The sequence below is a fragment of the Halyomorpha halys genome, unplaced genomic scaffold (assembly GCF_000696795.3).
Source record: "Halyomorpha halys isolate HHAL.00 unplaced genomic scaffold, Hhal_1.1 Scaffold448.1, whole genome shotgun sequence".
NCBI lineage: Eukaryota > Metazoa > Arthropoda > Insecta > Hemiptera > Pentatomidae > Halyomorpha > Halyomorpha halys.
The window spans coordinates 611,273-634,894 of record NW_027107821.1 but is presented as its reverse complement, the minus strand read 5'-3'; the positions used below and the strand labels follow the sequence as shown (position 1 = coordinate 634,894).

The 23,622-nt window shown below is 30.9% G+C and overlaps 1 protein-coding gene across 2 annotated transcripts in view; it reads right to left on the bottom strand.

Moving 5' to 3' along the window:
* Nucleotides 1–1,794: 1,794 nt before the first annotated feature.
* Nucleotides 1,795–23,622, bottom strand: part of LOC106682875 (acetylcholinesterase) — a 169,853-nt gene continuing 148,025 nt past the window's right edge. For both annotated transcript variants that reach the window (XM_014423977.3, XM_014423978.2), the window contains exons 4-7: nucleotides 17,758–17,957; nucleotides 13,619–14,933; nucleotides 10,537–10,715; nucleotides 1,795–8,999 (exon numbers count right to left, since the gene is read on the bottom strand). In XM_014423977.3, coding sequence (XP_014279463.1) covers nucleotides 8,887–8,999; nucleotides 10,537–10,715; nucleotides 13,619–14,933; nucleotides 17,758–17,950 — 1,800 coding nt within the window. In that variant the 5' untranslated portion in view covers nucleotides 17,951–17,957 and the 3' untranslated portion in view covers nucleotides 1,795–8,886. The remainder of the gene's footprint in view (nucleotides 9,000–10,536; nucleotides 10,716–13,618; nucleotides 14,934–17,757; nucleotides 17,958–23,622) is intronic.

Below are 23,622 nucleotides of genomic sequence, written 5' to 3'. Positions count from 1 at the left end.
TGTAGCTGATAGGTACATAAACGTGCTGTGGAGCCTCTGTATTACTATGGTGATGGTAAAACAACCTTTCATTTATTATTTAAGTGATATTTTTAATAGTAGTTTGAACTTGGAACCAAATGATTACCTAAGTATAAATTCATTAATCATTTATAATTTCTTATGAATTAAGAAAAGAAAAATGTTCTTTGTTTTTAGCTTATCTTTTCTTTATATTGCTTTGTCTTTTTTTATTTTATTAATTTATTCTTAGAATCACAATGAAGAATGATCGGAAAACTGTGTTTATCTTTCTACATTGATAATTTACTAAAAATTAGTTTATTGAGGATCTTATTGAGCAGAATTCGGTAAAAAATTCTTAATAAATATTTTTTAAATTTTTTATTTATTTTACTGAATTTGAAAAATGCCCATTACTTATTTTCATCAAATTCAGTTCAATTGGTTTTGAGAAATAACAAAAAAAAAAAAATAAAGATTTGAGAAAAATCTTCTTTAGTGAAGTTGTAGGCATTCAAAGTTCTTTACTTTGTTTCATTTTTAAAAAGGTGAATTAAATTTGATCTCGTGTAAATAATGTGTTTTTTTGTGTGTGATTTTTGCTGGCCAAAGTTTTTATTCTGTTAAAACAATAAATGAAAATATATTTCCTGTGGGACAGTGGTAACCTGCTTCAATAAATAGTTGAACATATTTATACAGTTGTGGTTTCATTCAGGTATGGTTATTAAGTTAAGGTCCTGCCATTTACTGGATATCACCCTTCAGGTTCCATGGAATGTCAATGTTAAATATCTTTGCTTATATCTTAATAAATTTAATGAAATATTTCTCAAGCCACATCTTGTTATTAACTTGACAAAGTCAAAATTTTGATTAAACTTTTTTAGTTTATGATTATATTTAATAAGATTTGTTAGCTTCATGTAATTGATATCATCTTTGGCAAATCTATTATTTATGATTGTGATCATAGATTGATTATATTTTATATCTTGGACTTTCTTTTCTACAAGAATTATTTTTTAAAAATCAAAGAATAATATTGTAAAGGTATAATTAGTCAATAGTTGACTGATGAGGAGAAGATGGTTGGGTATAAGTAAGAACTTATTTGTTAGTGCTGACGTTTGACCAGAATTTCAAGCCTGCATCGAGGCTAAGAACAAAAAACAATAAACAAGATAACCATAATGAAAAAAAGGATATAGAGTTATAAAAGAATAAATAACACAGATACATAAAGTCTTTTAACTCTATTTATGTATCTATATGGTTAGATGTTTTCTAATGATTTTCTAATCATTCTGTATACCATTTTGGTCATTATGGTTCTTATCTTGTTTTTTGTTCTAAACTCAAATGAAGGCTAAAATTCTGACCATATCATTGACACTAATAAATAAGTTTTTACCCATTTGTGTCTGTCACTGACCACACCCCCAACCATCTTCCCATTTATATAAAAATATAATCACTCAATTGAGCGACAGTTTCTTTTATTATCTATAACTATTGTGGATTATGACATTAAATATAAATTTGTGGTCATTGATAGATGATTTGGCACTGGCCTGATTAAATTTAATATCATATCATAATATTATCTCAAATAAAGCTTTATATCCTTTCTGAAATGTGGATTGAAACTAATATATTTTAAAGGAGCATACCTGTGGCCTATTTAAAAATCTTATTGTTAGTGATTCTTAAGAAAAGGAACTTTTTTGTTTTTATTATTATAGAAGAAGGAAATTGAAAGAGAATCTAAAAATAATAGGAAAACAAACATAATAGTATCCAAGGCCATGTATTTCGAAATAGCATTAACAAAAGATATCTATTTTATAATTAATATTAAGCAATTACTCTGGCAACTTAACTATTTTTAAATGTTAAAATGTCAGAAAAATTGTTGATAATGGAAGTGGTCTAATCGAAGCAAAAAAATTCTTATCCTGATAGACAGTATTTTTGCTTCTATTAATTTACAAAGTCCATCTTTGGTTGTTATCAGAAACTAGTTTTTAACTTTTACATATATTGTTATTTAATTAAACTCTTCTTATAGAAACTATTAACATTACTTTAACCAAATACACAATGTGGCATTATTTAGGCCTATAGATTTTTATGAATACTATACAAAGATGTTCTTATTGGGAAACATTACACTCATTTCTCAGATCCTCACACAGTTCCATTTGTTGAAAAAGAACCACTCCGTTTTTATTATTTACTTTTTTTTTTGTTTACTACAAATAACTTTCCAATATATTGTTCGAATATGATAATTTATTTTATATTTAATTACATCTTATTTGGTAACATAGGAATTTTAGAAGTTGAGTATGAAAAATACCATCTCATTATAAATCATCCATTTTCCTTTATTGAATTCACACCACGAAAGACAAAGAGATTGAATATCAGTTATGAAAATTAATACTAACATCTGTTACAGTTGAGGAACATATTTAAGTACATTTTTTCACCTTTGGGCCCTGAGAAGAATAGTTTATTGTTAGATTCAATAAGCTTGAATATTTGAAAGACTTTATAAAAACCAAATGGCGTTCCTTCAACTGAAACAATTAAAGGCATTGATTTGGTAAAGTAACAAATTAGCAGATAATAAACTCATTCATACTCAATACATCAGCTTTTCCATCTCAATATTTTCTATAATGAACAATTATATAATAAACATTTCTTTTGATGGACATTTTGAGATATATAATTATAAAAGCAATGGTTGACTTTTTTTATAAAATTCAATTAAAATAAATTTATGATTCATAAAACAAATTTTTTTAAATCTGAGTAATTTTGCTTGATTTTACTAATTCATTATAGTTATGACATTGGATAATGTACATTATGAAGAGAAGAGATGGTCAGGGGTGCGGTCAGTAAATAAAAAAATTTATTTATTAATTTTGTTTTTTAATTTATAAATTTTTGTACCAACCCCCAACTGTCTTCTTATCATATTAATCTATGGTCAACTATTAACACCTCACTATAATGTACATTATTTTGGACAAAGTCTTTTGCCAACTTTGAATGAAGTTTGTTGCCAATTTTTACCATCATCATTATTTTTTAAAAGATGTATTGGCATTTTAATGTTATTAAATCAAAATAAAATGAATCTATGTCTTTTAATATTAAAATATAAATCACCTACCGTAACAATATATACTTTCTATGTGGAGGTACTATCTAGACAGATGATTGAATAATTAACAGTTTTACAACTATTTTCTATTAAATAGTGTTGTTTTCTAAAGATTTTTTTTATTTTCATAATTTTATTAGAAGATTAATCTCTCAATTAAAAAGTATGATGTATGCCTATTTAACTTGTATCTTTGAAATTTACTGCCTCATCTAATTTTATTTATTTTCCCTAACAGTAATAAAAAATGTTTCAAAATAAAAAACAAAATTCTTGAAAAGTTGAATATAATGTTGTTTATTTTTTTAAAAATTATTCAAAATATTGATAGGAAAAAGCTGAGTAATAAGAATTTAATAATAAGACTTATACAAAGCTTATTAATTATTACAATGAAGGTAACTATTCCTTTTTTGTTTTCAAATACACACATAATAATAATAATACTAAAATGTTTAAAATGGAAAAAAAAAATCATTGTATTTATACAGAATAATGTGCATTTACATGATAATAATTTACATAGCTACATAATACAGGTTTACATAAAAATGATAGGCCATGACACACAGAGCTGTGCCTGTTCAAAGTGCCCAAATATGAGTTGGTTTATCTCATTCCTCTACTAAGAACAAAAGTTAGAGTTATTTTAAAACTATTATAACCTATAGCTAATAGTGCATATATAGTTTATAATAAGAATCTTTATATCACAGTCAACAAATGGAACTGACTGCTTTAGAAGCCATAATATTACAACTTAAGACAACTTTCATAAAAATTTACATATATTCTTTTTTAATATATACAAAAGCGTATTTATCTATGTACGTGATGATATGAATGAATCCTAGGTGTACAATTTTTGCTTATATAAATATGTATTTTTAATTGTTTGTGATTTGTACTAACACACTCTGGCAAATGGTGATAATGAGAATTATAGGTACAGACACTAAGTTACTGGAACCTAAATAGTTCCTCTTACTTTATATTTTTTAGAAATTTCATATAATTGCTGCTGCAATCTTTTTATAGGGAATTGTAGTGCTAGATATATACGCCATATATTCTGATGCAAAAATTACTTTTTAAAGATTACTAATCTTCTTGAATGTAGGAAATAGTCAGAATAAATTTTTTTGTCTGAATTAAGTTGACAATATTTGTGAAGTATAATTTAATAGGATTCCTTAGATTATAAAAAAGAAAGACATGCTAAGAATAGAACATATATTTGTCTATTCGAGTGGAGTAAACAGTTATACTTTTTTTTTTAATTATTTTTAAAGCGATCTAATTATATCTGCTTGTACAAAAATAATAAATTGTCAAATGTGATTTGTGAAATATATTTAATAAAATTTCTGTATTTATTATTTATTATGCTAACCACAAATAATTTATCTCATCTATTTATCATATCTTTTTTTTCCCTTTTTTTCATATATAATATATATACACAGTTGAAGTTGGTACATAAAGGCAAATAACTAACTATACATCTAATATGTCTTTGTACGCATTGATAGTTATATGGCCCATTCTTGAACAATTGTTTGACGAAAGTGTACAATAAATAGCAAGCATAAAAGTTAAAGCATTTTTGTTCACATAAAATATTTACATTTTATTTTATTTTCTCAATTATAGTACAGTCTATAGACTATAAAGGTTTTATTAAGTAAATCTGATGATATGTTAATTGTTAATAAAAGCTATCATTGCCGACATAAAGCGATATTTTGAAGAGCCGATGATTCAAACTTCTTTTCAGTTCCTTTTGTCATTTTCATTGTATTAAATCTTTTTTTTATCAGTACTGGTCTAATAGAGTTCATGAGTGAACTTCATTACATTCCTCAAATTTATTTTGCTTTACTGAATAAAATATTTTGATTATGTAAATGTTATTTAGACTCAGAGATCATTAAATATGGTAATTTAATATCTACGAGATATCATAATAATCGTTGGAACTCGATACAAGTACCAATCAAACATATATTAACTTTTCAGGTGTTTTAATATTAAAAATATGGTCAATACTAATAAAGTAAAATACTAAAGTGTTTTCCATCAAAAAATAACATAAACGATTTGCCATAATCAAGTTATTTTTTTAATTTATAAACTAATTATAATTCTGAATTTACATTAATATTGTTTTCTACACTCATTAAACCAATCATGATAATTTTAGTATCATCTTGAGACAATAACAACAACAAAACATAATACCTACACATCAAAATACATTTACAATTTACAAGAGGAGATTTATTTACTATATACTATAATTAATTAAAGATAAAAATATTTAATGTCCTTTTAATGGAATGATTTATGACATTAGTACATTTCTCTCCATTTGACTTTGTTAATACCCATGTCATTATTGAAAAATAGATCAAAATGATACTTAAAAAAAAAAACTTTCAAAATGATATTAGTTTAATTTGAACTGAAATATTTCAAATGGAAGGTTTATTTCAGAATTCTAGTTTATACAAAAAACATCTACATAATAACATATTATTAAATAAATATTAAAATGGATGAATGCAATCATTATTAAATATTTTTTGTCTAATCAAGCATTTCTAACTATACAAATACAAAAAATTAAATAATGCCATATTTTTCAAAACTATTGGATTTTGTAAACATCATACATTAAAATGTAAAATGTAAAATTAAAATCAACAATTTTAATAAAATATTAAAAAGGAGTATAGATTTTGTTTATAAACTTAGATTATAATAATTGGGAAAGAGAAATATAAATGTATTATTAATTTTAATATAATTATTTTTAGCTAATAAATCCAATCATAGTGAAACAAGAACATGAAACATCTGAACTATGAACATTAACTTTATTCAGAAAAGTCAACAAAATAATTTGAAGGCAAATTGTAATGTTATGTTCTTTATCATAATGGAGACTCTTCAAAACAAATCACAGTGATAACATAAACATGACGAACCCCCATTAACATGACAATAACACTATCATATTGTCAAAACAGCTGTGATGTAAGGATTAATTACGCCATTTCCCCATAATATAATCTCAAGGGCTGCCAAATTTGTTTAGACTGAGAATAAATAAGTGAATTTTAGGGACACTCAAAACCTTGTGTATGGGATCACTAAATGAATATGTAATATCATTCAGAATAGAATATGTTGAACAATCCAAATTCTGAGCCAAAAAAATACCAATGGCTGAACTAAGAAGAGAAATGGACTATCGAATGAGTTGCTTCAATGAAAGTGGTCGTTATGTAGATTTGTGAATATCTCAGCCTCGTACACTTGTCTCCAACCTTAAGTTTTGTTTTCATGATAAGACTGTTCCTTTTGTAAAAACATAGTTATTCACTTATTTTCAAAAGGCTTGGTTATTTCAGTATTTATATAGAGAATACTTCTAGTATCTCTTACTTATAATACTCTCTTCACTCAATTTCCTACAGTCATCCGTGAGTTCCTTTAAAATCAGATCTTGTCTTCTTACCTGTACCTAACAATATTCAAACATTCCTTCTTAATGCTGGCAACAGTATTGTTTTGTTTTTTTCAATCAGAATCTCCTTAGTACTGTTAGACATGGAGTACCTTCAGTCTATTTTTTATATATCTCTCTGTCAGAGATAAAAGAAAACAAAATCCTAACAAAGACGAAAGCTTAAAAAAAATTAAGTTTTATACTTTTTATTGAGTTCTATTATTTGTTTAGGGCCATTTCTGATAAATAAAAATACAAATGGAAAAAATATGAAGTATATAACAGAATCAAATCAGAAACAGTAATAAATTAACAAGAATGGTCAGTGTAAAGAATTAAGCATAAAGTTTGGTTCTATCCATGAGGATGACTTTCCTTTTCTTCCTTTAATCTTTAGTCTTGGTTTTGTTCTGCAGATCTACCTTAATAAGTGGGTCACAAACTTGACAAATATTAGAAGAACATTGTAATGTATATTTTTTAATGGTTAGAGGAAAGGTGCCTCATATTATTGGGCCAACTGAACCTATCAAAAAATAGGCAAAACTAAAGAAAGGTGGGAAAATATCTCATTAATCTGAAAGTCAGATATATTGATTACTAGAGCCATTCTACCCTTTTATTTTAAAAATTCTATTTTATACTTTCTAATCTTTTCCAAAACATGGTTTATTTTCTGCTTTGTATGATCGCAACCTACTTTTTTAGACTGCATGTCTTTAAATATAGTTCAAAAATACACTTATCCACATGACCATTTGTGCTAAATAAATTCAGAGGTTTTGATCAAAATTCACTTCATTTTTTGGCAGCCCATTGTGATAGAGGAAAATATCTTTCCTAAATAAAACAAAATAATACAATAATTAGAGGCCTACGTAAGGAAAGAACATCGAGTGCAATATTGACATTTATGTACATCAAGTGCATCAATTGTAACATGTACAAAACGATATGTCTCTATAGTATCTAATGTGTATTCATAACACACTTACAAAAAGGTACACATTTCGTGAGATCGGTTATGCATAAATATTTAGTTTTTGTACTAATCAAAGTTAAAAAACTTTAATAAATATAATCTTAAAGATTAAAGTAAATATATATTGGAGCATTAATTTTAATAAAGTTTGTGAATAATATATTGATTAAGATATCCTGATTTTGGTGTAATTTAAAAATTCATCATGATCTTAATTATATTATTGAAAATTATTTTAAAAGACTAACAATCTTTAATCTTTTTATTAATTATTCTTTAGCAGAACTTTTTATTATTAATTTGGTCAGTTAATTAATTAAAAAGGTATCCTCAAAACAAAGTTTTCATTAAATAAATTTAAAGAAAAATAAACTTTTAATTAATTTGACATGAAAAGTAACCAAAAAAATAAATAGGAAAGTTACATAACTAAGAATAAAATATGTACCTATTTTGACCACTTTTTTCAATATCACTATCAATAATAATTATAGGAAACCACAGGAAGACCATGGAAGACAAAAATAACAGTTAATGGAAGTATTTGTATGTATTTGGAAATCCCAAATTGTCAGTTTTAAAATGAAATATGAGAATATTATGAAACAATTTTTGATAAAATTCAATTAATAATTAACTTTTGTTTTTCAAAATTAAATTAATTACAAATGAAATAACAAGAGATAATATCAGACAATGACAAACTATCATATCTTCTTTTCTGATTATTTCATTCTTTTTTTTAAATGAATGAACAGTATATACTATTGCACTGATTTAGTACAATCATATGTAAAAAGTCATTTTGGTTTGGAATTTGTAAAATACACCAGAACTTAATGTTGGATATCATTGAGAAATTATAATATTTCAATACAAACTTCTCGATATCTTCTTTTCTATGGTATATCACTAAATAAGTTTTGAAAATTTGATCAAGAAAGTTGAAGAAGCCCTATATGTAGAAAACTGAAATAAATAAAATAATTAAAGAGGCAGTGAATTTGTTACATTACAGCCTTTCTATTTTATTTCTTTTTGTTTTTTGAAATACTAAATGTGTTATGAACAAGATACATTTACATTTTTAAGAGGAACCTATATGCCTATATAATGTTATATATATTTATATATATAATTATAATACACACAATGGCAGATATGTTCACATAGTTTATTGTTTATTTACAATATTGTAAGTTGGTGTTAAACATAGGCCCTTACGAGGGAGAAGATCATAATCAACAGCACTGTTTTCTCAATTGCTGATTTCTGGCTGCCACTAGTACACTTCACAGGCTGTGCATGGAGTTCTTGTACTGAAAATTATAACACTAATGATTATTCACATGAAATTTATGATGTTAAATAAATGAAGATCAAAAATTATACAAGATATCTATTCATTTAAAAGAAAAAAATCAGAATGGATAACTCTTAATTTACAACAAAGCAGTAAATGATTTTGGAAGCTCAATATTTCTTCTTATACTTACCAGTTATCAGGTACTTAACTTCATTTGAAATTATTTTTTGAACACAATTTACTAATTTCTAATAAATATTCTTTACTAATATTAATTAAGGTCAGATTTTAAGACATTAAACTGTGCACTTAAAAAGGAGGAGTCATCAGGTTATTTGCCAGCCACACCTCAGCTGGTTATAATAAATAATGAGAAGCAATATGCAAATTAAATAAAAAGAGGTCTTTTAATAAATTGATTCCATTGATTAAAGCAGTTTACAAAGTAATCAGAAATGGCGTCCTGATGATCTTTTTAATTTTTTTATTTATTATTATTATTTAGGATTAACAGAATCCAACTATTTAATACCATGAAAGTTTTTAAAATTAATAAATTTGATAGAAATAACAATGTTCAAATTCAGGCCAGTGTTCTTGTTAGTAACTGCATAAGCATACAAATACAGTTTTGTTCCAGAGTAAGACGAGGAGATGCTCTCTCAGCAATCCTTTACAACTTAGCTGCATAAAGTAATCAGATACATTGATCCAAATGGTACTTTGGAATGGCGTTCTCACTACATTCTTGGTTAAGTGGATGACAACGTAATTTTGGCAAGAATATAAATAATAAAAAAAAATTACTTGTTTGACGTTGTTAATCATTTCACGTATCTAAAATTAACTCGGAAAATAAGGTTAGTGATAAAATTGAGAAAAGGATAATAAATTCATAAAGTGTACTATAGCCTAAAGAATTTGGTGAAATTCATCTTGCTCTAAAAAATCTACAATTCACTTATTTGACCCATAGTTGGCTATGGCTAAACATGGGGTCTAAAAAAAAAATGGGCCAATAGGCTCTTAGAATATAATAACGGAATATCATGAAATGAATTTTTAGCTAATCTGGTGCAAAAGGAATAATCAGTAAGTGGATGAATAACCATGAGGATATTGAGAAATTTATCAATCCTGAAAAATGGCTTGGATATGTTGAAAGGATGGCCAATGAACTAAATTGTGAAGGTCACAATTGAATCCTTCCCAGGAAAGAGGAAGAGAGGACATTCTTGCAAAATGTGGTTAAAGGACCTGAAGGAGGACCTTAGGAAACAGGAGTGACTGTCTGGGGAAGTAAAGCTTAGGATAGAGAGGAGTAGGGATGTTCGGGAGGCTGAGGTCCATTTTGTAGAGCCACATAAGAAGAATCACCTTATAAAATTCTTTAACAAATAATTATAATCCTTCTTAATAAATTACATATCAGTGTAAAGGGATATACGTCCAAAGATGAAGTCTTGGAAATATATATATATATATATGAATAAAGATCAATAAGTTTTTTCTGGCCTCAGTGGCACTTTTATTCAATCAAATTTACTTACCGTTGGTAGAGGCCATCAACTGTGGGAGATATTTTTTCCAGAAGGCACACTGCTTTACTCTAGGTCCACGTCCAGTCTGAGTCGAATTTACTCCAAGGGTCAGGTATTCACGACCATAAGCAGTGTGGACTGGCCAGTAAACTGAAGTCCAAGACCCATCACTTAGTAGACTTGGGTTCCTGTACATAATTTTCTTCATCAACCTTAAAAACTTTAATTTTTATAAAAAATATTTTCTTTTAATATTAAATATTTCCAGTCCTCAATATGCACATTTATTTTCCTTTCATTGGCCAATTACAGCAAAGAATAAACATTGTTTGGTCATCAAATTAGAAAACTAACTAAAGTAGCAGGGGCTAGGTTGGGATAGAGCATAAGACTAACTTTAAAACTTCAACTGTGACTTATACTTACTCCTTATATGATACTTATAAGGTACAAAGTCAATATGATATCTTTGAAATCTGGTGTACTTATGAACTATATGTACTCTGTTTTAAAACACATTTGAACTACTATTAACAATTTTATGACAAATTTCAGGGATATAAAAAACTTATAACATAAATGTATATCAATAATCTTATAAGCAACATGTAGGAATGCTAAAATGAAGCTGGAAGATAGATCTTGATATTTATTAGTTGAGGTATTTAAATTCCATGTCATGAGTAAACACACTGCTTCTGCATTATTAAGGTTAGTAATATCATAACAGTGAGAAAGTATACCAGTTGTGTACAAAGTATAGTTTGTGCTCCTTTCACATTAATAGTAAACCTAACTTCACTGATAGTTCAACTTATTAAATGAATTATAAAAACTAATGATTAAATATAGCAAACAAAAACCATCGCCTTAGACAAATAAGAAACAGGAAACATAGAATTTTATATATAATATTTATGATTTGTGTTGAGAGCCTATAAAGTATGACAGTTGATTGCCAAGCTGTCTAAATGTGGCAGTTAGATGACAGACATGTGCTGATAGTACTACCAAACATCAAGCAAATCCTGATAGTACACCATTAGGACAGTGCTATGACAGCAAATATAGTTTACAGGATAATAGTGGTAGTGGCTTCCACAGCTCCACTACTATGGTAGACTAGAACCTGACAAATAACCAACAAGAAATATACAATTCTAAAAGTAATAATATAGAAGTCATATTAGAGATTATAAAGGAGGATAGTTCACTATTGTCAAGGTGTATAGATGCACAGATTGTTTATAGTACCACAGTCAAGCCAATTCTGATGGTACTACAGTTTCTCCATGTCAGGAATTTTAGATCCAATAGTAATTGCCATCATCGCCTTCTTGCAACTAGGGTTTAACACACCAATTTGTTTTCATTTTTCTGTTAACTTCTCGATTTTACGAATATCATAAGTTATCTAAGATTGCGAATAAGTGATATTGCTTGTTATATTTCTGTATATAGTTCAAAAGGTGGAATGCGATTCTAATTAATTCATTGTAATGGGCTCAGACCTTTATATAAAAAGAAGCATAGAAGATGCTGAAGGATTTTAATTGAAAGGAGGAATAATTATTATTCAGATTCTATAGAGGGAGCTATTGCTGAAGAAGGAGAATAAGTGCTATAAATCCTACAGAGGAATATCGACTCGCCGCTATCTCAAGCTCAGCTCTCCAATTTATGCCCCCTTTTGGCTAACAAACAGGCTGGGAGAAAATATATTCCCTGAGGTAGTCCCGTAGGAGGGATTGAATCGACTGCTCCGTTATTGAATGAGTTACTTTCCCAACCCCTCCTTTCAGCGGCAAATCAATTGCTGGGAATACACCCTCAGGGCTTCCCTTCTCCTCGCATATACAGTCTAAGGTCTCCTTCGCAGCGCCCTTAATTGCTTCTCTAATGACCCTTTGTGTTTCGATCAGTTCACATATTATGTATTCATATTATTTACATTGTATGTTGCATACTGTTAATGGGTGAATCAGTAGAGGTGGGTTAGAACCCCACTCGGCTTAATACCTCACTCCAATCAAGCTTTAAACCAAATTGTACTTCTCTTGTGTATCGTAAGTGGCTGGACACGGTCTTTTAATTACGGGTTTCAATGCGATTCGGTGGAAAGAAGTGCCCACATATGTTTTATTATGTTTCACGCCATTTTTAAATTTTAGATTCTTTTTAAATATTCCCCGATTTAACTACCTTAAGTCTCCTCTTCCCGTTTGAAGTAAATGTTTCATAAGTGATATAGGACCGTCAGTAAAATGGGTTTTACTGACGGTCCTATATCACTTATGAAACATTTACTTCAAACGGGAAGAGGAGACTTAAGGTAGTTAAATGGTAAAATGGGTAAAAATGGGTTTTAGCGGTATAAATATAGCATACCTCCTATATGTATGTACCAGATATTCAATAACATCATTATAGGAGGGTATGAAAAAAAAAAAAAAAAAGAAAAAAAAAAGGGTTTTAGCGGTTTACCCCGCATAAAGAAGATGTCTAATCTATCCTACTGGTCATTTAATGATTCAAAATATGAATGGATTGAAAATCGAAAGCTGAATTCGAAAAGATCGAAGGAATTACAAACTACCAGATATACATATGCCTGCATTAGCATTATAATAATAATAAATATTAATTTATGTATTCGAACACTTATTTCGTCAGGGGGTATGAGAAAAAAAAAGAGGGTTTTAGTAGGACAGCTTTATTGGGAAGAATTACCTTCTAATTTTTTTTTTTTTTTTTTGTGTTGCGATCTCCTCTTGTGAGATTGCTGTACATCGACCAAGATACTCGCTTTAAGAGTCTGTTTGAAAGTTTTATAACAATGGTTACTATTTCTATGATTTAATATTTATTATTTTACTATCTACATTATTTTAGCTGAAGCAGTGGAAATAGTTGATTGTTATTATCTGAGCTAAATGGAAGGCACACTATTTTATCCTTATGTAAAAAGGTTGAAATTATGAAGTAAATAAATAAACATTTTCGAACTAAATGCAATGCTATGGAGGGTCAACCAAGTGCTTCAAATATTATTTAAAATAGTATGATGTATTTAAAGTAACAGTCAACTTACCCTGTTTTAGCGAAGTTTGCCCAATAGTTCATCATCCTCCGGCTGAGCTCTACTTCCGGTGGTTGGTAGTTCATGGCAGGGTTGAGTGGTTCCCCAAAGACATAGTTGATTTCGTCTCCGTGCATCACTCCTGTCCAAGAAGGCCATGGGTTGCCAAGTGATCTGTGTGTAAATAGGTACATGTAAACGTTGTTTCCGGTCTCAGCGTACCGATGTGCGAACTCATTTACGTTGCAGGTGAATTGGTAGTCACCAACCATCTTGTCTAGGGCATTCCTGTTTTTTATGGGATCTTCTGGGTTGAGCCAATCGGTGTATTCAAAGACGATCGCTTGCCGAGCAACATTGTTCACGTAAGGATTCAACTCCTGGACCGCCTGCAGAAATTCATCTCTGCTCACATATACGTTTTCCTCCTTTCTAAAAAGCTCAGTCAAATAATAAATGATGAAATAGTATCCCTCTTCCGTCGTCGATCCCATCATGATATTTGTCTTCTTAAAGTTCCCAGTTGCCATAGATTTGGAAGGGAGATCATATATAAATGCCCCGTCGACGATTGGTACAAATGGGAACTCGCAGATGCCAAGTGTTCCCCACTCATTTTCAACAAGCGCTGTGGCATTTCTGGTCCTCAGGCATTCAATGACTTCATTTATAGCCGACTTGTTATGGGGACAGCCTACGGCTTCTGCGAGCCTCAGACCGCGTAGAATGCTCTCTTCCCTGGATATGATGGCCCAGGGAGCAGTGGCTGCACCGGACTGCATGATGGCCTGGCTGAAGAGATTCCTGCTAAGGGGAGATAAGAGATGTAAGGAAACCGAGACAGCTCCTGCCGATTCTCCAAAGAGGGTGACGTTATTCGGGTTGCCGCCGAAAAATTGGATGTTGTCGTGCACCCATTGAAGAGCCATCCGCTGATCATAAAGACCAGCGTTTCCGGGGACGTCAGGTGTGTCGAAATACAAGAACCCCAGAGATGCCAGCCGGTATTGCATCGAAACCAAGACGATATTCTCCTCGGATACTATTGTCTTATGATCGTAGACGTCGAGTGTAGCAGTCCCAGAGTAGAAGCCTCCTCCAAAGATCCAAACCATCACCGCTGCATTGGTAGGCCTCGGTTTTGGAACGACAACGTTCAAGTAGAGGCAGTCCTCGGTAAGAGGGGTATTGGGGTTCCAGACCATGGAACCCGGGAAGTCACCGAAGACTGTGTCGATGATTTGGACACATGTGTTGGGAGGTCGGGTGGCGTTTAAGATGTGATCCCATTTGTCAATAGGCCGGGGGTGACGGAATCGCAAGTTACCTGAAATATATCATTATAATTCATATTTATTCATATAGATACACATTTTAAAAATATTTGATTTATGTATTTGCTATTTAGGTTAGGATCATGAGCCAAGAGCAGAGTTGGGTAAAAATTAGATATAGTTGAAAATAATAGGTATTTATTATTTATAGGTATAGATACGATATTTATTTATCAATGGTTCATTCATGAATAAGGATCGTTTCCATGGCAATTAGTTTCTACTACAGCTAATTTTTGACCATTTCTGGCCAGTAGGCAGTAGTTTATTTTTCATTAGCAAAACAATGGTAACTCCAGAACAACGTTAACTCGGAATTATTAATTTGGAGGTTTAACAGGAATGTGCACAAAGTTTTTTTAGTTTTAGAATGATTATTTCAGGACTACTTTAACCCTTGGCTCCGTGACCTGCCTCTGCTCAACAACAATTGAATAATTCTAAAAGTTTTCCATGACTGATTACGTCTTGGAAGTAAAAAAAAAATAGAAACTATAAAATACTGTTATAATGCCCCCCAGCAGATCATTTATCATTCATTTCATTGCAGTATTTCATTTAGCTGCAGCGAGGTTATTGAGGTCTGTAATAAGACATCATCTATTCACGAACTGAATCACAGCTGCAGATTGTTATTGAAGCATATCAGTGCCCTCATTGTTGTTTTCAATTAATGTTCAAACAACTGAGATGATCAAACTGCACAAAATGAATGGAAGGGAGTACTTAAATATTCATTTTGTAATTTCTGCTTGCTAATTGATATTGTAAATTGAAATTGTTATGATTTGGTTTTATATACATCCAAGAGTTGGAAATGTTCACCTTTATTACAATAACAGCAATATTTTAATTAAAGTAGGGTTATATCGTAATGAATAATAGTAGACGAGTTAACTCACGAAAAAAATGCCAAGATATTTTTCGGCTTATATAGAATTCCCTTTATGTGTATTATGTTCATTAGTTCCAAGTCATTCACTGACGATTTTTAATGATGTCATCCTTTTTCTAATAATTTTGAGCATCCTAAAATTATTAGGGTGAACGATAGCTTAGTGATTCTTGCAATCCCATCGAGATGGGTTGTAAATCAGGTCTTGGATATCTTCTTAGTTCCGTAAAAATATTCATGATCGATCGATGATGCAGAAAGGAGGCATTGAAACACTCCATTCACAACCGCTCCGTGAAGCAACCCCTGTTGGCCATTAAAGGAAGCAGAGGTGACAGGATGTATTATGAAGGAGGCATTGCTATTTCCGGCTTTGATCGATCAATGACCCCATGAATGGGGGACTTGTCCCCGCCGACCTCCGTAGTGACCTGCATTCCACCTTCCACCTTCCGCCTTGAGCCCCTCCTAGCTCGTCATCTCCGGTTCCTCCCCTACTGATATCCAAAGCTATCTCCGAGCCAAGATCGACCGAGGGATTGCATCATCTCCATACACTATTATTGGCATTTCGCCCGTTTGAACAAACTTTGATATGAAAAAATCTATTCCGTTCCTCAATACAAAAAGATATATCAAGAAAAATTTTCAAAAATACGTATATAGCCTTTCTCTGAGGCATAAGTCAGAATTGGAGAAATGAATTTTAAGTAACTCATCTTGGATTATCAAACAGCTTAAGACCTCGTTAATAATTCTAACTACTGGTTAAGGGTTTTGTTCCAGGATTGTGTATTTGATCTTAACAATACCCTTACAAAAAAAAAAATGATTTAATCACAAATTCCAACCATTTTCATAAAGATCTATAGAAACATAGTATATACATACATCACTCATAACGAAGAAAAGTAACACAATTTAAAAATATTAAATTTTAAGAGGGAAAGGAAAATGTGACGTGCAGATCACAATCACTTTGACAAAATAGGAAAACTTTTTTTACATTTTTTATTTCTGTGTGCAAATGTCATCCATCAGAAGTTTTGTTTAAGTAAATTTTGATTGCCAAATTATTTAAGTAATTATAATTTATCTCGAATTGTCAATGTCAATTCTGAAGCTTAGGACTTCATATTCACCAAAATATCTTAAAAGTTTACTTTAAATCCGATGATATGCCGCCCTCAATCTCTTCTCTACATTACACTTATCATCCCTTCTTATGCTTCCTCACTTGATCTTTTTTCCTGATTCTTTCTTGTCTCCATTTCAAAATTCTTTCAGGCGTTCCTCGGCAACCCTCAGTACATGCTAAACGATTTTAATTACATGGTTTTTACACCGTAGATGTGATTGTCTTAGACATCACAGAGATAGAAACACTACATGTTTTCTACTAACAAGAAATAAACACTCTCTCATGATTATTCTTCATTGCCTTACAATTTTTCTGAATATAGGATATTTTTTAAACAAGCAATTTTTCCATCAAGACCATTTGTGGTTTATAACCTGGTTTATTATTATTACTTTAACTGGGCCTAAGATGTCGCCTATTTACTAGGATATACAAACCCCCAACAGATCCTTCTAATTTGATATAGAGCCTAAATATGAATCAGTTTTAATGACAGGCCTACAATTGGTCTGAACGGAGTAATGATTAACTACCCTCATCGACACATCTTAATCCTAGAGCACTCAATATGAAGAACCAGTTTTCGTAGCGACTGTCAGAGCGCACGAATCTCGTCGCTTTGTTTACATCTGATCTGGGATACCACTTTACTCGATACTTCCTCCTCCGATCGGGCGGAGCTCTAGATTTATCTGCTCTTGTCCGATCGCACCTTAAGACGTTCATAAAGTAAATGAATTGAGTACTATATGTATTATATATAATAATTTATTTAACTTACCGATGGGCTTCTGAGCGTATGGTATACCGTACCAGGCGTCGACCAGCTTGCCACTGGTGGCGGAGAGAGTGACACCGCGGACGAGCCCCTTGGTAGTGGACACGACCAGGCTGTCCTCGCTGCTGGAACCCGCCACCAGCACCACGTTCACCAGCACCACCAGGCTAAGCATGCCTCCACCTGAGCTCACCATCCCACATCTGAGGGCATCAACAACAAGGAAGCTGTATAAAAAAGTTAGACAAATATTTTATGAAGAATGTATTTCATTCTTGTTAAATTTCATAAGGCCCACATGTTCCTTATTGCACATCAAATCCTTACATACTACAGCGGTCCTGTAATTTTGTACTGTTGCACGAAATTCACTATAAACAGTTTCACATTACCTGAAACCACCCCATACACGTACAACAGCGTTGCAAAACGACCGTTTGTTGCGTTAACTGGTTGTGAAAATACTACTACTATACACAAGTTGTCTTCTAGAGTGTCCTTCGACAACTCTATTATGATTCACAAATTTGAGAGATTGGGGATATTAGAAGAGGGTGATGTCAATTGGGGGATAGAGGGGGGGGGGAGGTTCATTAATGGAAGAATTTCGAATAGATAGAGCCAAGGCAGTGACAGCTTTCTTTCTTGTTTATCATAGAGCATGTGATACAAACAATATCTTCAAATTGAGTTACCGGGTTGAAAGTTTGTTAATAAAGTTGGTATTAGAGTGGTTTTTTGGACCTCAATGTTCTTCTACCTCCTCGCCAGTTTTTTTTTGGTTTTTAAGCATTAATGAAACAATTAAATCACTTTTCACCTGTTTCGCGAGCGGAAATGACCTTAGTGACGGAGCTCTACTGCTTACTCTTTTAGTTTCATAATTTTAGTCAAGATATTAACTTTAATATACATTTATGCAATTTTATTACAAGTGAAATTGATAATCGTATAATATTAGCTAGTGTGGAATTAGTAATTAGAGAATACAAGATACCAACTGCTACCAACCTTTTCTTGAATCAAATTGAAGTTAACTTTGAAACTATCTCGCCTTGCTGCACCAGAGGGCAGTTGGCAACTGGTACCTTCTGTAAACAGGAAAGGCAATTTGTTCTAGAGCTTTTAAATGGTCGAAGAGGTAGTGATAAATCCACAATTCCACTTCCGGTGGGAAAACACCCAAGTTGGAGGACCTGTTGAGTGTTCGCCGCCCTTAGTTTGTTCTCAGAAAATCTCTCTTTTAAAGTAATTTTCCTCAGTTGAGAATTTTATTATTAGGATTATTGTAAAAGCTTTATATTCAGATAAATATTAAAGAAACTATGAAGTTTCACGGAGTATATGGAATAATGTGCCTAAGATATAAAGTTTGGAATAAAGGTTAAGAATATGATTTAGTTAGGTCTTAAATCAACTATTCAGATTCATGTTTAATTCTTATTAAAAGGAGTTATTTCTTCCTAACTTTTGTTTTCGATATTTTAATAGGCTATTGAAGAAAATGGATTACTAGGAAAAAAGTAAAGAACGTCTTAGCTCGTGAGGCCGTAACGAAAAAGGTGACTTATTTAATACTAAGTTTCGGGCGTATAAAATGATCACATGCACTGCCATGGAATGGAAAATGTATGTTCGTCATCTTCAAGACGCTGAAATAAAAAATTATGGCTGAATTTCGTCCAAGAAAGAAACGATGTAAACAAAAGGAGTATAAACGGGAAAAAAACGAATAGTTTGATTAAAATTAAAAATCTAAATTTTCGATCTCGTCAGGCGACTGGAATTTTAATTTATTCATGAAAAAACCCTAAAATTTCGTTAAATTTTTAATCGATGTTCAATGTCGTGGAAACTGTCTATAATTATTATTGGCGCGACAAACCGTGGAGATCCAAGGCCTCGCGAGATGCACTTAGAAAATACATCGCGCGTTTGATGACGTTTTCATAGGCTGGATTCGTCACTGCCACGCCTATGTTTGTGAGTGCCACCTATTGGCTAACGTGCCTCACAAATGCCCGAGGGTAGGCTGTGAGTGAGTATTGTTTAATTATATGCTTGAAATATCCCGAATAGGGTCGGGGACTCGAACTCGCAACCTTTGGGTTGGCAGACAGGCGCATTACCACACTGCTACCGTCACTCCGCTGGAAACTGTATTGCAAAAAAAAAAAGAAAGGAAAACATGTATAACTTTCTTAAAATAGTATAACTTTGGAAAAATATGAGCTTTTAAAGATCATTATATCTTTAATTGTGAAAATAAAAGAAAGAAATATTTTCTCAAAATAAAATATATCATTTGAGTACTTATAAATGTCTATATGTCTATTATTTTTTTAGATATGAAATTTTTCTCAAAATATCTCCTTTTCGACGTAGGTAGAAAAAGATTAAAATCTTTACAAATTTAATTCATTAAATATATTTATTTTATATATTTAAAATTACATGAAATAAGTATTAATAGTTAATTATAGCCTAAGTTGATTGATTTCAGGTATTTTCGAAAAGGAATCATTTTGAGAAAAATTCGATATTCTAAAGAACTATTAGACCTACGGAGGTATGTTAAATATGGTCAAAATGAAGTTTGTTGAATTCCCTTTAAAGTAGTTTATCATGATATTTTTTATGAGAATTGCAATTTAAAGACGGATACTTTCAGCAGTAATTAATGAGATGTATGATTTAGTTACAGAAATTAAACCTAAAAAAATCCTGGGAATTAATAATTTGAATTAAATTAACATCGAAGAGAAGAACCACTAAAAACATAAAAGAAAAAGGGATATGACAATTTTTATTTTCAAACTTATTGTACTTTTTTTTTTTAGTCAAATATGAGAAAAATAATAAAAAATATTTCAAAACAGAAATATTATTTAACATAGTAGACCAAAATAAATTTTTAAAAATGTATAATATATTGTTTTAAGTTTATTTGAAATTACGATTGTGTTGAAGGGATATTGAATATTAAAAATAAGATAGTTAAAAAAAAAAATCGCTAAACTAAGGATCACAAATGAGTACATATTTACTAGAGTATCAGTAGAGTATCCCAAATTTCTGATGCAGTGCATTTTCAGAGATTATGATTATGAAATAAATTAATAATTGAATCTGATATCAGCTTCTTAATCACAGAAAGAGTTACTTAATTACCTAATCACACTTAGAGCTCACAATTACCTTGATATTTTCATAAGAAGCGATCAAAAAAAGAATTTTGTAACATGTTGTTCGTTGGAAAATTAGAGAGGAAGAAAGGAAATATCGGATTACATGTCAGCTACTTTATTTAAATAATGGTATATCTCACAAAAAAAATGTTAACGTTTCGATCACAAGGTTTATCCAAACCTGATCATGAAACTGTTTTGAAGAAGAGGAGTTGCTAAGATGGAAAGATATTGGCCTTGAGAAGAAGGAAATGCTTGAGGTCCACCTCGGCCTAAGGTCACTCCATCGATTCTCATATCTTCCCTCGGGCTTAGTTATTTCCATTTTATTGCCCCCTGGCTACCGCTAATACCCATATTTATCGCCTTGACCTTCTCTTATTGTCCAAGTGGGTAAATTAAAAAAATGGAGCAGACGTGTTGGGAGAAAGGTGAAATACCGAAATTGAACCGCTCATTCGTCTAACCGTGATTAATACTAATTAGAAGTAGAAATTTTATTTACTCTACTATACGAAGTATCTGAATGACCCAAAAACCGCTGTGGTTTCGATTTTATAAGTTGTGATGAAGTGACCCATTGTTATTAGAAAACAGTCTTATAAGTTGTGATTAAGTAACCCATTGTTATTACAAATCTTGTATGTTGTGATGAAGTGACCCATTATTATTATAAAACAAGTCTTATAAATTGTGATTAAGTAACCCATCGTTATTACAAATCTTGTATGTTGTGATGAAGTGACCCATTATTATTATAAAACAGTCTTATAAGTTTACAATTTTTTAACCAAACAATTACAGTTAAATTACAAGCAGGTAATTTGTTTTTTTTCATAGCTTGCTTGCTTATCTGGACTAAAAAATGTTTATCAGTCATTCAGTTATTATTATTATTACAATTTTTTTTTTTAATATTTATTTATAAATTACTTGAAATTTTTATTTTTAGGCGCTATTTTCTCTAAAAAGATATATAAGTATATAATGAAAATATTAATAACAAAAATAATATGTTATTGATCTATCTTTTCTCTAAAAATATATTCAATTAGACTGACTTAATATAAATTAAAGCGATTAAATAAAATTTAAAACGATGGAATTGATTAAAAAAGAATCGATTTGTTATATTAACTTTAAATATATCCAAATTTTATTAATTTTTTTGATTTATTTAAAAATAAAAATGAAATTTCATCTTACTACTAAATGTTTTTACATAGAAAAATACACATACATAAAAAATTAAATAAATAAAAATTTCTGTTCATTATTTCAAAATAGTTCATTATTTAAAAATTTCTGTTCATTATTTCTGTTTTTCAACGAACATGGTCATTATTTATATTTTGTTCAAATAAGAATCAGTTTACTTACGCCTTGTAAAAATTGCTTTGTTTAAATGTTAACTGATATAACAATTTCTAAAAATGGGCTCTGGCCTTCTACTTGGACTTATAATACGTGCGAGTAGATAACAGCAACTTCTTTCACTAAACAAGTGCGGTTGAAACTTGATATAGCTAAAATATTATAACTACTGAAAGTCATTATCATTACTTTCTTACACTTTTACTCGAGTTCTCACCAAGTTTCATCTCTATGATTTGCGTAATCATAAGGATGAGTTCTCATTAGAGAGAAAAATAGATAAAATATTGGGTAAGCCGAATCATAAGTGTGTCCCGTTATACCTTGTGACAGCGATTATCCAATCAGCGAGCCGGCGACAGCTTGTTAGGGGCAAAGACAACAAGGCCTCAGCAATAAGGGGCTAAGCAGTTTGTGGCCAGCATCAAAGGGCTCACCGTGGAGTTTGTCTTAGTAATGCCACGGCGCTGTTTCCAGTCTTTGGCCTCAATCTCTTCCTTATACATATTATCTCTTAAAGCCAACTCTTCATTCGCGTTTATAATTTAGAATATTTGAATATTAAGAATGATGAGATATGTTATATTAAACTTTATAATTGACAGTAGCGTTTGTCCCACAATTATTTGAGGGCAATCAGTGGTCCTGATCAGGGTCAACATTGTTCAGTTAATCTCCCAAGAAACTACATCGTGGAGCAGTAAAGGAGAGGTATGGGTTTGATATCCCTAAGCTCTTTGAAGCCTACGGTCGATAATGATTTTGAATACAGTAACTTGTATTGATTGAAAACATAATATTTATTTTTTAATCTCCTGGTTATATAAAATGAAAACCGGGAAACTTCTGGTTCCCGCTCGATTCTACACCTTGATTGCGACAAAAAAAGTCCTATTAACTATCTAACAACTTCTGTCTCGTAGGCAACCGGAAAGAGTGCTACGCCTCCATAATAGTGACACTCTTACATGGAGTCCTTATTTAGTATAGGACAGATTAGGTCTGTGTTCCAGGCCTGTATTATTCTTTTCTCCTCCCATATGTTTGGGATTAATTCTGATAGTTTGACCATCTCCACCATCTTTAAAAACCTTTTAATATTATATATTAAAACCATCCATAAAGACCTCAATGTTCCTTATGTAACCGATCTAGCCCGAACCCGATATTATTCCTTCCATTATAAACTCCCTAACCACCCAAACCCACTCGTTTCTAACCTTGCTTCCTCTTCTATTCCTGGCAATCCTCCGAGGCGCCTGAAAAGAAGGTGGCCTCGTGACCATATATTGTAAACTGTTTTTAG